Source organism: Notamacropus eugenii, chromosome 5, assembly GCF_028372415.1.
Source record: "Notamacropus eugenii isolate mMacEug1 chromosome 5, mMacEug1.pri_v2, whole genome shotgun sequence".
In the NCBI taxonomy this organism is placed as follows: domain Eukaryota; kingdom Metazoa; phylum Chordata; class Mammalia; order Diprotodontia; family Macropodidae; genus Notamacropus; species Notamacropus eugenii.
This window is the reverse complement of record NC_092876.1, coordinates 266,173,653-266,191,434: the sequence shown is the minus strand read 5'-3', so window position 1 is coordinate 266,191,434 and position 17,782 is coordinate 266,173,653. Positions and strand designations below refer to the sequence as shown.

At 34.5% G+C, this 17,782-nt stretch overlaps 1 protein-coding gene across 3 annotated transcripts in view; it reads left to right on the top strand.

Moving 5' to 3' along the window:
- Positions 1 to 17,782, top strand: part of DNAH7 (dynein axonemal heavy chain 7) — a 282,757-nt gene that overhangs the window by 68,991 nt on the left and 195,984 nt on the right. For all 3 annotated transcript variants that reach the window (XR_011967739.1, XM_072612713.1, XM_072612714.1), the window contains 6 exons: positions 3,397 to 3,621; positions 5,160 to 5,306; positions 6,355 to 7,040; positions 8,825 to 9,011; positions 15,669 to 15,862; positions 16,647 to 16,845. Coding sequence is in view for 2 of the 3 variants with exons in the window: in XM_072612713.1 (XP_072468814.1) it covers positions 3,397 to 3,621; positions 5,160 to 5,306; positions 6,355 to 7,040; positions 8,825 to 9,011; positions 15,669 to 15,862; positions 16,647 to 16,845 (1,638 nt within the window). In the remaining variant the exon portion in view is untranslated. The remainder of the gene's footprint in view (positions 1 to 3,396; positions 3,622 to 5,159; positions 5,307 to 6,354; positions 7,041 to 8,824; positions 9,012 to 15,668; positions 15,863 to 16,646; positions 16,846 to 17,782) is intronic.

The following is a 17,782-nucleotide window of genomic DNA, read 5'->3' as shown; positions in this document are numbered from 1 at the left end:
AGTATATTCCTTTTCCTCTTCCCTTTCCTTTCCTCCTTCAAGAAAATCAAACATTAAAAAAATCCACAAAAACCTGCCAGTCTTTCTGTCTTATTAGGTTGCTTCTATGACACCTGATGATGATTAGGTTCTGGGGATCATTTCCTTACAGTAGAATGAAAACAGCTCATCTTTGTTTAGATTTTTTTTGATTGCTTGTTCATATTTAACATTTGTATTTCTTTTCACTGTTATGTTTATATTTCAGTTTGCATAGACCAGTTTGCTCTGACCTTTTTATCAAGAATATTTGAAAGTTTTCTCATTAAATATTTATTTTTTCCCATATAGGATTACACTCAGTTTTGCTGGGCAGTTCTAGGTATATGTCCATATCTTTTGCCTTCTGGAATATCGTATTCCAAGTTTTCCATTCTTTTTAGTAGTGGCTGTTACATCTTGTGTGATCCTGTGGTTTTCAGTTCTTGAATTCCTTCTTTCTGGCTGCTTGTATATTTTTCTTTGATATGGAAGTTCTGGATTTTGACTATAATGTTCCTGAGAGTTTACATTTTGGGGTTTCAGGAGGTGATTGGTAGATTCTTTTTGTTTTCACTTTGCCATCTGATTCCATGAGATCTGGGTAGTTTTTGTTTATATTCCTTCAAATAGCACGTCTAGCCTCTTTTTTGTTGTAGAATTCAGGTGGTATAATGATTTTTAATTTATTTCTTTCATCAGTTTTTAATATGTTACCTTGCCTTTTTCTTGTCAGTCTTTTGACTCTTCTTTTTTTTCAATCTTTTGGCTATTTTAATATTTTCGTGACTTCATGGAGTCATTAACTTTTATTTGTTATATCCTAAAATGGGGGGGAATATTTTCTCCATGTCAGAATTTGTACACAACTCATGTGTCAAACTGTTTATTCTGCTTCCACGTTTGTCTTCCATAATTTTCATTTCTTTTCTAAATTTTCCCCTAAGGCTCTCATTTATTTTCTACTTTTTTTGGTCATCTTCTAGAACTCTCATTTCATTTATAAAATAATTTTAACTCTTTTTGAAGAAAATTCTTGCTTCATTCTTTCCAGGATTTCTAGGTGAACTTATTCCTGAATTCTGTTTTTCTTTGAGGCTTTGGTTGTAGTGTTTTATAGTCATTAACTTCTGGGTTTGTTTCTTGAGCATCCTTTTTTGTTTGCTCATTCTTCCAGACTTCCTTCCTGACCTCTGATTGCATGTTAAGGCCAGGGTCTCTATAGCTTGGCTGTGCTTCGTCTTCTTTTATGTCCTTTTGGTTCCTGCAGATAATTTTTTCCCATGAATTGAGTATTGTGTTATTCTAGGATCTCAAGGACAGCTCAAGCTGGTGATCTGAAAGCTTTCAGAGTATACAAAATGCTATAATCTAGAGTGAAATATCAGTACTGCCCTCCCTTGTCTGAGCTCTGTGAATTCCCAACCTTGGTTTGAGTCTGAGCAACACAACTGTGGACCTCACTTTGGTTGGAGTTCTAGTAGACTGCTGTTGGATTCATCCACCATCAGCACGCTAGAAAATACTGCAGGATCAGAAAGATGAAACTAGAGGTTTGGGCCTTTTGACTTCTTCTTTGGGCCACAGACTGTGGTGTGGATCTGAGACACCTTGATCAGGATATATCCATGGGCTGGGACACTATGGCCAGACTCCTCTAGATTCAGGTTTCCCTTCTCAGTCTGCCCTTTTTCTGTGAACCAGCACTACATAATGTTGGCAGCTGGCACTCTTCCTGCACTCTGACCAGTATCAGACCCCTCTTTCTGAGTCTGGGACCTCATTCAATACCCTCCTGAAAGGCTGTCCCCCACTGAAAGTTTCTCTATATTTACCAGGGTCAGAAAAATGGCTCCGTCATTTTCTTAGATTTCATGAGTAGGACTCAATCTGTTGTTATTTTGTAGAAGGGTAGTTTGGGGAGAGGACTTGGTTATACTATTTCTTTCTACTCCATCATCTTGTGGCTTTGGGAGTTAATATTGACTTACATATCTGGCTCCAGACTGTGATAACTTAAAACCACAACTTTAGATCTATCTTCCTTTGGGAAAATGGATTATATAGATTGGAAGGCTGCCACATGAGTGACCTAAACCCCCAGAAATGCTCTAAAATACTGGAAATACCTTTGGTAATAGCCAAGTTAGTAAGTTTTAGTTCTTTTATGTGGAATTCTATTAGGCATAGCAACCTTTGTAAGAACTAGGAAACATATCATATGCAGTGTTTTTGAAATATTTTTCTAGGTCTAATACATTCCCAAAACAACTTGTTAGTTTTTACTAATTTGATGAAAAATCATTTACTTTAATGGAAGAGAAATTGTTAACAAACTTACTGACTCTACTGGTTGTAGCTGATTTTTTTTTTCATTTTCTATAGGTTATAGTGTTAAGAAAAAAATAGGTCCTGAAGTGATGGGAGGTTTTTTTTGTTTTTTGTTTTTGTAAATCTATTTAAAGTCTCTATTTTACCCACTTACTTTAGATTTTGATACATGCACTTTTTAGTCTTACTAAAGGGAATGAGAATTAACATAATACTTCTAGGTAGATATCTTTTTAAGTTATTGGATAGCTAGGTGATGCAGCGCATAGAGCACTAGACTTGGAGTCATAATAGCTTGGATTTAAATCCTGCCTCAGACACTTAATAGCTGTGTGACCACAGGCGAGTGAATGGATTTCTTCCACTCTAAGTTTTCTTTTCTGCAAAACAGGGATAATAGCACCTCCTTCATTGGGGTTGTTATGATGATCAAATCAGATTACGTATGTACAGCACTGCGTAAAGCTTCAAGCACTACATAAACGATAGACTATCTTTGCTACCTCTCCTTTTCTTGTAGAGGTAAGGGACTGTGGGTATGGAATATTACATACACTATCAGGCATGGTCATTGTGTTGCTTTATTTTGCTAAAATGCTTCTTTTAAAATCATTGTTATGAGGCATGGCTTGCTGTTTAAGGGAAGGAATTTAATTGGAGAAAAATGTAAAATCCCTAAAGGTAGTAAATCTTTACTCTGTGTCTTTGTATCTCTAGCATCTAGTCCAGTAACTAGCTAATAAGTGCTTAATAAATGCTTAAATAACATAACAGAATTTTTTTAAAAAAAATGTAACATCTGCTGTGTAATTATAATGACCAAATTTGGCCCCAGGAACAAGTTAAAAAATGAAACTCTCTCTGTTGTTTGCAGAGTGAGCACTCAAGGTGTGAAACATCACATTGTCTGTTGATATGTATCGTTTTGCAGAACTCCTTTTTTCCTCCTTTTTTTTTGTTTCAAGAGATGGCTTTTGTAAGCAATTTTTCATTATGCAATGAAAATAGTTGTCCATTAAAATATAATTTGTACCTTTTCCTCTTCAGGCTTACATACAGAAAGTGGAGACAACAGACATGATTGAATTGGGACAAAAGTTGGTAGATGCCAAAAATTGCCTTGGTTTTCTGATAGAGTGTGCCAACTTCTCTCCAGCTGATATTCGACTAAATAATAATGTTTTTCAATGGTATGGGAGAATGGGAGAGATTTTTGAAGAGCACAGAAAAATAATTAAAGACAAAACAGAACAATACCAAGATGGACTTAAGGTTTGCTTTGCAAATTAACAAAAATATTTTATTTTTAAGAGAAATGTTTATAATGTAAACTTTAATATAAACTATATACTCTTAAAGGGCTAGTACCAGGTTTCCTTTGGTATTAAGCTTCCATTCCACATATAGCGCAGTCTGGTAAAGTTAGCATACATCTTAGATGGGCTACTTTATTTAATGAGTGAATAGAAAAGAAACGTATGAAACACAGTGAACTATCGATTCTTCACTTCATTTGGGAGAAACCTTACATGAGATTATTCCTCAAAATATTGCAAATTGATAGACCGTATTAGTAAGGTAGTATTTCTTAATATAGGTTAACATTTCCATTTTCAGTTATTATCTATTCAGCATTTCATAGTGCACAAATCATTCTTATTTAAGTCACTTAAAAATCACATTACCCCTGATTAGCAAACAGTGTAAGAATAAATTGCATTTTATTTATATAAGGTTTCGTTGAATCATACACTTGTAGAGCTGTAATTATTAACCAGTATGAAAAGATCTGCATGGAGTTATGTGTGATATTCCAGATTAAGGAATTTTAGGGTTTTTTTCTCTTTCCTTTTTTTCTTTTTCTCTTTATTGTCAGCTCTACTAAGTAGCAAAGCATACAAAGTTACCAAAAAAAAAAAAAATGAAAAGGTGAGAATACCAAAAAAAAAAGATTTACCAGAAACTAGGAAAATAGAAAATCCTCCCTTAATCATGGAATTTAATTGTAAAATATTTTATTTAAACCCAATTTTTCCTGACTTTTAATTCAGGGTACCCTTACAATGAATACCTGTAAGCTTATCTCATTTTTTCTTTCAATTTTTTTCCTCAAATTTTCAAAGCAGTATACGAAGCCAAAATATTGACATTGTCTTCACCTTTTGCACTTCCTCAGTAAATAAGTTTAAGAAAGATAAGAATCATAACAAAAAATATGGTTTTTTAATTTTAGAATATAGCACTAAAACCTTGTGAATTTTTCCTAATTGAAGGACACATTGTGATAGTGAGAAGTATGAATCACAGAATATACATATATAATGAAATTCAGTTTTATAAATTTAAAAATTGGTTTAGTAAACTGGAGGGACAGGGTAGGAGGGAATCTTGAAGAACTTTAGCAAATGGATTAAGAATTTTTATATTATTTAATCAACATAAGCACAGTGTGGTTTACAATATCCTGAAAAGATGGCTTGCCTTCAAGAAGCTAAACATTTCTATGGCTACATATTAATTTTTCTTAATAGCTCTTCTTTACACAGCTAATATCCAGCCCTCTGCAGAATACTACATTCTGAATTAGAGGAGTATAAATAAATGAAACTTAATTGCTTTTCGACTGGACCCTGACTTCTAAAGTTTTGTTTTAGGATTCAATTCCCTTTCAGTTGATTTTTCTTAGGATTTTGCCATGGTTTTTGAAAGGAAAGAGTTTGGTTATAGTTACAAAGATGTTATTTTTCATAGATACGTAGGTTTCTACCTCATTTGAACAGTAAAGAACCTTTTTTTTTTTTTTAAACTAGTTACGATGTGAGCGATTTGTTGAGGAACTTGAGAGTTACACCAAGCAAGTGGAAGAATTCTTCACATTTGGAGATATTCAAGACATTAATCGATATCTCAAAAAAGCTCAAGCACTAAATGCAAAGTTGGATTTAGCAGCAGAAAAGGTATAATTTGTAAATTGTCAAGAGATGAAATTGGCATAAGGAAAGCAACTTTATAGTGTGAATGTTCTAATATTAGGAAAATGAATTCAGTGAATCTCAGAGTTGGAAGGGACCTACCTATCCACCTAGTCCAACCCACACCTGAACAGAAATACCCCCTACTACACATCATAATAGAGGTTATTTAGCCTTTGTTTGTAAACTTCCATTGAGGGAGGAAATGCCTTACCTTCTGCAGTAGCCCATTTCACTTTGGATTAGCTCAATTGTTATAAAGTTCTACTATATTCAGAATTAATTATTCAGATTTTCTTTGTAATTTCTACCCTTTTGTCCTTGCTCTACCTTCTTGGGCTGAGCAGAGCAAGTTTAATCTCTCCCCTTTGACAGTCTTTCAAATACCTGAAGACATCCATCATGTCCACCTTCACTTAATGTTTCCTTCTTCAGGCTAATCAAGCCCATTTCCTTCATTTGGTCCTCATGACACAAACTAGCAGCCTTTCTCCACCAGAAATGTCCTAGTCTTCGCTAAAATAGAGCATTTATATGAGAACAGATCTGGCCGAATTAGGGAAGAGTATAGGTCTATTAGCCTATTTCTTATTCTTGTTCTCAATGTAGCATGAGATTTTATTAGATTTCCTGGATACCACATCAGGATATGTTTTTGAGTCACACTGAGTTTGTAGTCCACCAAAACTTAAGATTTTTTTTTAGATGAACTGTTACATAGATCCCGTATCTCATTTTTTACTTCTTAATTTTTAAAATTTGGGTGTAAGACTTTATATTGATCTTACTTAAATTTCATCATATAAATTAGATCCCACCTATTATTACTACTAGTTGTAATCTGCAGAGTTGCTATTTTAAAAAAATTTTAGCCTAATTTATTTTAAATCCCCTAGTAAAAATTTTTTGCATTAACATATTTAGAAAAGAGCTGAAGTTGTAGGTTTTAAAGGCTGATCTTGAAAATACAATCTGTTGGATGAACTAATACATGTGAAATTTAAATTTTAGAGAACATTTCATGTCTTTTCAGATTGAGCAGTTTAATGCGGAAGAAGAGGCATATGGTTGGCCACCATCTATATATCCACAGCGTAAAAAAATTCAAGATACTTTGAACCCTTATCTTCGTCTCTATGATATGGCTGTAGAATTCAGCAACAAATTTAGAAATTGGACAGAAGGACCATATACCAAGGTGAATCCTGACCAAGTAGAAGGAGATGTAGGGAACTATCACAGAGCACTATATAAATTAGAAAAAGGCTTCCATGATTCTCCAAATGCATTAGCAATAACCAAAAAGGTAAAAGCAAAAGTTGAAGAATTCAGGGAGCACATTCCCCTTATTCAGGTGATTTGCAATCCTGGTTTGCGGAGCCGACATTGGGAAGCTATGTCAGATGTTGTTGGTTATATCCTGAAACCATCCGAAGATTCCACTGTTACTTCATTTCTAGAAATGGATCTTGAACCATACTTGGACAAATTTGAAAATATTAGTGAAGCAGCTAGCAAAGAATATTCACTTGAAAAGGCCTTGGAGAAGATGATTGGTGAATGGGACACAATGGAATTTGTCATTCTGCCTTACAGAGAAAGTGGGACGTATATTTTGTCAGCAGTGGATGAAATTCAGATGTTATTAGATGACCATATTGTTAAAACGCAGACTATGAGAGGATCTCCATTCATTAAGCCTTATGAGAAAGAAATGAGGTAAATTGGTGTGTGCAGCCTTCACATCTTTAGTACTTCAAATATGTTTATATTGTTTTAATGTTTTTATATTGTGAATTGAATGACTAATCATTCTAAAACAAAAGAATCCACTCAGTCTGATTTTCCCAGGACTGTTAGAGCTCTATTATCATCCCTGTGTGCATTTAGAGAGAGAGTTGAGAGAAAGAGAGAGAGTTGTTTTTTCACCCATATACCAGATAGCACCTCCTAAATGAGGAGTGCAGTCAGTTTAGTTATGTACTTGGCAGTTCTGTCATCCACACGATTGGTTCTTTTTTGCTGTAAAAGGAACTTGTATTCCTCAATGTGAAGTGGTTGTAATTAAATAGTAAATTTTGTATATTCATGTTCTGTACATGCCATTTTTGTGATTCAATTGTTTCAGTTGTGTCTGACTCTTTGTGACCCTATTTGGGGTTTTCTTGGCAAAGATACTGGAGTGGTTTGTCATTTCCTTCTCCAGTTCATTTTAGAGAAGAGGGAACTGATGTAAACAGGGTTAAGTGATTTGCCCAGGGTCACACAGATAGGAAGTGTCCAAGGCCAGATTTGAACATGGAAAAATGAGTCCTAACTCCAGGACTGTTGTTCTATCCACTGTGCCAACTTCATTGACCAGAGGTTGGATTAGGTTATCACTCATGATTGTTTCCTGTTCTAACTCTTATTTTTCCATTAGAACAACAAGGGAGGAGAGGAAGATGAGTGTATAATTAAAATGCTTTTATAAATATGGAAAATATTTGGGAGAATTTTAAAAAATGCATTAATGTAGCAAATATATCAATGTTCTTAGAACTATTCTGTGGTTTTAAGGTTCTAAAATACATTAATCATAATTCATATGGGAATGTGAATTATGGAATGACTCATATAGAATAATATTGTATCTGCAAAATACTTGCAAGCTTCATTCTAGTTATAAATTCTATTGATGTTAATAGAGTGAACTGCCTCTTATAGTTTAGGATATCATAGATTTCTTGATGAATTATAACCTTAAAATATATCATCATGATGCATTGGCTTGTGATATTTGTTTTCTCAAAACTGACCGAGAAATATAGAGGTAATTCTATTATATTTTAAATATGTCCATTTATTATTATCACTCTTATGCCCAGATAAACAGGATCATGTGACATTTCCTTCAATCACAAATTTCCTCTTGGGAACTGAGATCTGTTAGCTTAGAATTTAAGCTTTTCTAGTCTAATTGACATCAAACTAAATGTTAAAAGATACGAAGTTCAGATATGGTTGTCTCTTCGATAATGATAAAACTTTCTCAGGAAAAAATGAGCATGTACCTCTATTGCAATAATTACTAGCAATAGAATTCGAAGCTTTGAGTTTTTATGTTATGAATGATATCTAGAAATCTATATACTGTGTGACCCCAGGCAAGTGATTTAACCTGAACTAAAAAATAGGATTAGGAAATAAATGCCCTCCCTTATCTCACAGGGTTATTGTGAGGGAAGAAAAACCATAGAGCACTATTTAAATTTGAGAGGTTATTCTTACAGATACACAAATCATAATAGATCAGCATATGCATACATACATGTGACTTTTAAAAGGTTTTGTGGGACAAGGTAAGTAAATTGTCTTTGAATGTATATACAGTAGTGAGCATCAGGAACCATCACGTAAAGAACGATAAATCAGCCTTTTGAAAGTTTTGTTATTTTAAAAGAATATGTTATTTTTTTCTTTCTTGAGAAGGTTATTAAGAGCTATTACTTTATGATTCACAGAGAATGGGAAGGTAAACTGTTGCTACTTCAGGAAATTCTGGATGAATGGCTAAAGGTTCAGGCCACTTGGCTATATTTGGAGCCAATTTTTAGTTCTCCTGACATTATGGCTCAAATGCCTGAGGAAGGCAGAAGATTTACTACAGTGGACAAAACATGGAGAGAACTGATGAAATCTGTCATACAGGTAAGGAAATTATTCAAATAACAAATGTGGTTGTGCTATTCAAGTAGCAAATTTTGTTTTATAATATAAACCAAGAACTGTGATCTTATTCTTATTTGCTTTAGCCATAAATTCAAGATCTCTAATAGCAAGAAACAATAACTTTAAAAAAAACTTCTGATAATAACAAAATAATTCAAATATATTGCTGTTTCTACTTACTTGAGGCCCAAATTTAAAGGGCATTAGTAAATATTGTTAATATATAGTTAGTTCGTGCCAGTTTTGTTGTTCAGTTGTGTCTGACTCTTTGTGACTCCATTTGGGATTTTCTTGGCGAAGATACTGGAGTGGTTTGTCATTTCTTTCTTGAACTCATTTGACAGATGAGGAAATTGAGGGAAACAGGGTTAAGTGACATGCCCAAGGTCACATAGCTAGAAGTGGCTGAGGCTGGATTAGAACTCAGGAAGATGAGTCTTTCTTCAGGCTCAGTGCTCTGTCCCCTGTGCTTCCTAGCTGCTCCAGTTCATGCCGTACATTCTGGGAAAAATTATAACCAGAGTCTTCTCACAGACCTTGCCATTAAAATGTTGAAGCATGTGTTTGGACTCACAAAATCTGCAGGGTTACAATGTGCTCTGTGCTAAGGTGAAGCGTTGTAGTGAGTCAGCTGAAGAAGCATTAACTCTCTCTCAGATACGTTCTTTGTGTCCACAACAAGGTAGGTAATAGTTCTAGTAGAACGTCCTTGACCAGATGGTGTTCACTTTGTCACCACACTTTGGAAGTCCATGGAGAAATTGTGTTGCAGCCAGAAGACAGCCAAAATGGTGTGAGGTCAGAAGAATCTTCAGAAGGGAAGACTCGGAAGGGACAAGACAGTGGTCCTGAAGTATCTACAGGGCTCTTTTGAGGAAGAGGAACCCAGTGTGTTCTGGGTTCCTCCAGAGGGAGGAACAAAGCGTGGGAGCTGCAAAGGAGGTGGCCTTAGAGATGGTATAAAGAAAAATATCCTAGTAGTTCTTAACAGTACAAAAGTGAAATAGGCTGTCTAGAGAGGGAGTGGGGGCTGCCTCCCTGGTGCTCTTCAAACAGAAAGTGGAGAACCATTTCTCAGCACCCTCGTGGAGGATTAGGACTCTGAGGTTCTTTGATTTGGAGATGTCTGTGCACAAACAGGTCTTTTAGTTAAAATACTCTGGGACTTAGAAAATGACATTATGACAGAAAAAGAAAGCTAGACAGAAAAAATGGACAAATAGATACAATATATCAAACCAGCAGGTGGCATCATCCGTCAGGTTTTACAGATTTAAGTGCAAAGTGAAGAACTAACTCTTCACAAGGTTCTCTCTACCCCTTAGGATCCTTGAAATACCTGCTTGTTTACTTTTTCCTATCTCCTCCTTTAGCCAGCTAGTTGTTGATTCTCTCCTAGCTAAGCCTATAGACAACCTAACTTCAAAATAATAACAGTGAGGGGAGTATACTCTGCCTATGGCTACTTGACTGAGAAAAAACATCTTGCTTTTACCTGGCTTGCCGCCGAAATCTGTTTACTCATGATTCCTGTGTAGCCTAAGGTGAAGGGTCCCCAGTCATGTGACTGATATCCTTGGAGGCTGTCAATAAAATCAAAACTGTAAGATTCTCATCCCGTTAGCTCAGCTCCTACCCAGAGAAGACCAAACACCCTGGACTGAAATATCGTGGACTGAAATTTTAAAACTGACTTGATTAAAACTCTGTCCCTGTGTACTGAAAGCCATTGACTGGCTCACTTCAAACAAAACATGAGTCACAATGAAGCTATGACCGGGCACAGTTTTATAGCAAAGAGAAGTTAGCTTTTAAAACCCTAGACAAATCAAGAATTATGAGCAACTTAAAGAAACCCCCAAGTCTTGAAGTAAGTCTCTATCAGTATCTGTAAGCAGAGAAAGAGAAGGGGAATTAAAGCACTCCAGAGAGGTTTCTGCAGATCTCTAGGAGTTCTAATTAATTCATATCCATTAAGGTTTGAATACGTAGTCTGTGGCCATAGACTTAAACTTAAGGGCTGAGTCTCTAGCTCTCCTTGTCAAAGCAAACACCTCTCCAGGCAAAAGAAATCCCATTCTGTGCTGATTAATGCAGCAAATTACCCCCTCTGTCATTCTCCCTCTCATTTATTTTCAGACCCTCCCTATCTACAGGCTGCTTCCCTGATTGCTCACAAGCATGCCTATTTCTGCCCCATTCTCAAAACCCTTACTTGATCTAATTCTCAATAACTATTGCCCTGTCTTCCCTTTTGCTGCTAAACTCCTTGCAAAGGCTTTCTACAAATGTCTCCATTTCCTTTCCTTTCATTTTCTTCTTAACTCTGCATTCTGATTTCCAATTTCATCATTCAACTGAAACTTCTTTCTCCAAACTTTGTAATCTTTTCATTGCCAATCTAATGACTTTTTCTCAGTCTTCATTCTTCTGGACCTCAGTACAGCATTTGATTGAGCTGATAACCCTTTTCTCCTTGATACCCAGCTCTCCAGATTTTTGTGAGAACACCAAGTTCTCTCCCACATGTCTGACTACTTCTCTTCTGGTGGGTCTTTATCTACGTCATGTCCGCTCATGGTAGGAGTCTCTGTTCTGGGCCATCTTCTCTTCTCTCTCTGTACTATTTCACTCAGTGACTAGCTGCCATGGTTTCTTATGGTTTCAGATCTACTTGTCCATCCCTAACCTCTCCTCTGACCTCCAGTCTTATGCCTTCAACTGCCTTTTAGACATCTAGAGCAAGATGTCCTGTAGAAACCTTTTAAAGTAATTTTTACATGTTGAAATTTTACATGTTAAAATAATTTTTAAACTTTAAAAACTTTTGAGTTCCAAATTCTATCCTTCCCTTACCTCTCCCCTCCTTGAGACAGACAGTGATATAAAGACAGTCTGATATACGTTATACATGTGCAATCATGTAAAGCATTTCCATATTAGTCATGTTGTACAAGGCGGGGGGGGGGGAAGAGAGGAGAGGAGCTGAGTTGCCCAAGTGGAACTTGCCAGCTGGGTCCTCATTCAGCTTGGAATATTCTTTGCAGGTTGTGTTTTGTCCTTCATTCTCAAAGGGCGATGCAAGTGAATTGGATTTAAGTGAGCTATATAATCCATGTATGACACTACTAAGTAAACAAATAAACATGAATATCTAAGATTTAAAAAAGGAAGCATGCAATAATAATCCATAGGTGCATGAATATATTCTAGCATCTGCAATTGTATCCAAAGTTGATGTACATAGTAATACAAGCAAAACATTTGAAGTTTCCTTCGATTGAGTTTTGTTTTACTATAGCCCTTATTATTCATGAAAGATGATGTAGGGACCTATGTATGTTGTTTGAAATAAGATATTTAAGAAAAGACAAACAGTATTCACGAACTTCTTAGTTATTTTGTCCACATAGATAATTTTCCTTTGAGAGAAACCATCCCAGTAAAGATCATGTAAGTTTCTAGTCCTTGCTTTTTCTGATTAGACTGATATTGAGAATTCCTTCCCATTATTATTTTCCTGTGGCTCCTTATGTCCATAGACAAATTTATGCAGACTATTGACTGATTTCATCTAAAATAAGCATGTAATAAATATAAATATTATAAATAAATATAAAGTAATAATAATGATAAAATTCATTGAGTTTTAGCCAATCTAAATAAACTCTTCTTGGGAATACATTGAATCTAGTCTTATTATTTGTGTTTGCAACACATATTTAATGAATGAATTGATAGTATCAGAGAGGCAGAGCATTTCAACTATGAGAGCTTGAAGGAAACGACTACTGTCAATACCCCTGATGATGGCATTGTCCTCTTTCCTACGTACAAGACCAGGTGGAATCCAGCAGTCTGGGTTATATCAAAGCCCACTCGAGTGTGTTGTTAATGAAGGAGGGAGAGCAAGAAATACTAGTGAGACCTCAGTAGGGTAGATTAGTACAACCCTAGGAGACTGGTTACATGGGTAGTTTTTCTTATGAAAGTGTTTGTGTCCCCCCAATTTTGTCTGTATCCTTGGGAAGAGGCTTATCCACTGAGTTGTGTTGCAAGTTGCTTGAAGTTTAGGCGCATTTGTCACAAGATCCATGACTTCCATGCCCTTAATAAAATCTTATGAGCCTTTCTTTTCTCTCATGTGCATGTCTATGTCAATGATCTTCGAAGTCCAGTGGTTTTGGGGTTTTGTCATCTTAGTAATGAGCTATTCTAAGCTTTTTTCTGTTGGATTCAATGCAGGAAATTTGAAGAATTCATTTTATATTAGGGAGCAGGCTAGAAGGCACAGTGGATAGAGTATTAAAAGGGGAGTTAGGAAAACCTGAATTTAAATTCTGCCTCAGACGTTTACTTACTGTGTGACCTTGGGCAAACCAGTTGTCCTTTCTTAGCCTTTGTTTCTTCATCTATAAAATGGGCATAATAATAGAATCTACTTCGCAGGGTTATTGTAAAGATCAAATGAGATTATGTGTGTGTGAGTGTACAGTGTTTTTCAAATACTAAAATACTATGTAAATGCTAGTTATAATTGTTATTATTTATTGTGTCAAATATTGTCTAAGAAGTACAAATCTTAAAGATTATTTTCTTTCTCGGATTAAAAATATTATAAATTTGTTAAAGAAGTTTTTTAAAGTTATAAACTATGAAAGTTGACTTAAAAAAAATAAAAACATGATTTTCCAGAAGATGGCACTCTAAGTACAGCTTTCTAGTGTTTGGGATGTGAGATTAAAGGAATGCTCCATTCAAAAGAATGCATCCATTTAAATGTTAACTCAGGCCTATCTCTTGTGGGGATTTTATATTGGATTCCACTTAGGTTCTTTTTAGATATACTTTTTTTTAGCATAAAATTGTGGGAAGAATGAACAAAATACCTTCTCTAAATGCTTACCTTCCAAAATAATTAGAGGTAATCATATTATACTTTTTATATGGAAATATTTTAGAGAAACATGTTAACGAAAATGACATTATTTCTTGATTTAATTACCAAATTCTCAAGTTATACTGTTAGATAATAAAGTAAACTTCCTTGTGGGTGTGCACATAACATATAGTGACTCATATTTTAGAGAGGAAGATAATTCATATATAAGCATTAAGTAGTTAATAGATGATTATTTTAAAACTCATCATTCTTAGATATGTCACCACCAAAATCTAAACACCAAATTAGTTGTTTAATATTGACCTTTGTTATTGTTCAACTCTCACCAATAACAATATTTTTTTCATTTAGATATGTAATATAGATAATCTTCCTGAAAACCATCAAGGAAATTATTTTGATTTTATATTTAGATGATCACATATGCTCATATGCTCCTATATCAATTAATAGTTGAATTGATATTGAAATTTTTTATGTGCCTTTGCCATCTCTTTTTTTTTACAAGTGGAAAGAATCAAAATACATTTAGACGGGGGTCTCTTCACTTTGTCAGCAGTGAATACTGAGTTCTGAATCACAGGGTCCATTGGGTCCTTAGCATTTACTGGTGATACACAGTACATGCTAAGGAAGAACTAAAAACAACTTTTACTTGAATGGTTACTTTACACTTTAATATGCAGTTTAAAAATTGCATAAGAACAGTTATTTATTTGTATTTGGACAAAGAAATAATACTTGGTGGAATAGGAATACTTCATAATACACAAATTTGTTATTCTTAGCACAAATCTCAACACAAATCAATTTTTCATGCTTAAGTTAGTTTGAATCACTTGAAAGAAAACAACATATAACAGAGCTTTGCTCTATTACCACCTTGAAGGGGCCCTGTTGTATAAAGTGAGGAAAGTCATTTTAGTTATTTTAGGAACTAAATTAAATGCAATTTAATTCAATAAACAAATATTAAATACCCACAATGTTCCAAGAATTCTGCTGGTATTGGTGATATGAAGACAAAGAGAAAATTGTCTTATCTCTGAGATAGATAGATAGATAGAGCAAGCACTCACATTCTGTTACTGAGAGAATGGAATTAAATTAAGGAGTATCTAAGACAGACCTCCTTTATTCAAGTTCTGCTTAGTAGTAAAGAGTGCTGTAGATTGAAGTTCAGGGTATTTTGTAATGTGTCATAAATGCTTCTTTAAAGGACACTATGAAAGTTAAGTTCTCTTTGATATTAACTTGCAAATATCATAAAATAATTTCAGTGATGATATCTCAGTATTGTCAAAGTAAATATAATTTCTGTTCTATGTATCGTCAGTGTTATAGTATCTTCCTTTTTATTGCCATGACCAAATGCTTATTGATTAACTTTGTTACAGTATTCTCCAAATAGACTTTGTGTTATTTTTTTTAATGTCCTTATGAGATAGCAGGGAATGGATCTTATTCCCTTTTATTCTTATTTTTCAAGTTCATTAATTTTTTTAAAGCAAGAAATATTAGACACCAAGATTGAAGTTCCAGCATAAAGATTACTTTTGCCTGGTGTAATCAAAGAGATGAACCTTTAAGTTAAGCCATATTGAACAAAGTCATTTCTGCGTATTATTTTATAAATTGACTTCTAAAAGCCTGGCCTTGTTAATAGTACAAAATGGAAGAGTAGTTGAAAAAAGATTCTTATTTTGCGTTTGTTGATTGAACTTTCAATTTAGCAAAAGCACGTTCTACACGTGGTGACCATAGATAAAATGCTACCAAAGCTGAAAAAAAGCAATGACTTTTTGGAGCTTATACTTAAAGGACTTAATGAATATTTGGAAAAGAAGCGTCTGTTCTTCCCAAGATTCTTTTTCTTATCCAATGATGAACTTCTTGAGATTCTGTCAGAGACAAAGGATCCTACTCGGTAAGTAGTTTTCAAGAAATGCACGATTGATATTCAAGCTAATATAATAATTTGACTTTAAAGTACACAGCAAGCCATGTTTTCTTATTTTTTATCATTCACTGTGATACTAAATTTTAAGAAAATAATTTTAATAGAAATTACATGGATTATTATTATTTTTTAAATTGTCGTTAACCTTGTGAAAAAGATGTCACTTCTGGAATTTCTAATTTTGCCACATTTTCACATGGACTCATAAAACATGTATCTTGTGTCTCAAACTTTGAAGGGGGGATAGGAACAATTAAGAATAAAATAACAAATTTCTAGCTAAATTTTATATCTTGTTTGCCCTGATTTTAGAGACATATGTTTTGTACATCCATCTAAAAGATGCTTTGCTGGATCTGTGATTTTCTCGGTGCTGGTGCTCTCTCCAGAAGGTTTTAACCTGAAACCCACCCATACTTTCTTAACCAAAGAGGATTCTTGTTTATGTCTGCTCTGAGTCCCTCAAGGGGATCTACAGATCTAAAAGATGAATTCACTTAATTCTTAGTTGTACATCAGAGTGACAGACATCAGCCCATGTCTCCATTACAGCAAGTAAATTGTAATATATGCCCCTCCCTCTGAAGTAACAGTTGATTCAGCTATAATACAGCGTGAGGGATTTTAATGATTTGTCATTTATGATCAAGTTCACACCATTTTATTTGTCGCATTTTTTCCTATGGAAGATCTTGGTTTTGTGTGTGAATATTTAAAGGCCTACCCAGATTTCTTTCTTTCTTTCCCACAGGGTACAACCTCATTTGAAAAAATGTTTTGAAGGAATTGCCAAAGTAGAATTCACTGAAAATTTAGACATAACTCACATGAAGAGTAGTGAAGGAGAAGTTGTGGAACTTGTAGATACAATTTCAACAGTCAAAGCTAGAGGTCAAGTGGAAAAGTGGTTGGTTGAGTTAGAGAGTGCTATGCTAAAATCTCTTCATAAGGTAAAATTCTTTGCTTCCTTCTTGACTTTCTATAATAAAGCAATAAATGACATTAATATTGTTAATTAATAATAAAATACATAATTCCATTATTCTGTTATTGGTAGATATTTTGTCAATTAAAGATAGATAATTCAAAATGCCACATAGAATGGAAAACTTTTTCAAACTGTATAAAGCTGTGTGTGTATGTATGTATATTTACAAAATGGAGAGAGAGATAAAAGGGATAATAAAGTAGAATAATTTAAAGTGGATGTTTACATTTTGGATTTACTTTGCTTTGAAGTTTAACATTTGAATTTGGATTTTAAGCATCTTCAGTCTGAGTGAAAATAATTAGGTTGTTACTCTGATTCTGGTTTCTTACCCAAGTCTCTCCTCCACCAGACTAGAGGTGTATTGGGGCAGCTAATCTATCACAGATGAGTGAATGTCCTCCCTTTCCTCCTTCTTTTAAAGGAAGTGGTAAGCTTCCAGACCTTCCTATATGCAGTTTAACATTTTCCCTGTGAAAGTACATTCTATTTGTAGAAGCTTGTTCTGGAGCCTATGGTGGCTATTTCAAAGTAGACTCAAGATAGCAATGAATAGAAATTATTTACAATCATTGAAGAATATGATTTTTTTCTAAAAATATTTGCATACACACACATACACATAGGACATTGTGAAATGTTCTTGCTTTACCATGATATATCGAAGGAGTTTTGATTTTATTTGTATGGACACTCTCTCTATGGACTCAGATTATAATCTTTCAAGAATTGCCATGGCTGAAAAATTCAGTACCAGGGGAACAACTTTCGGATGGCATGTCTCTGCACACATGTGTCCCTAGGCTGAACTAACATATATACACAATCTCTTCATGGGTCTTCACATATAGACTTTCCAGCTTTTAAGACCTACCAGAGTTTATGTTCCTGTGACCTTG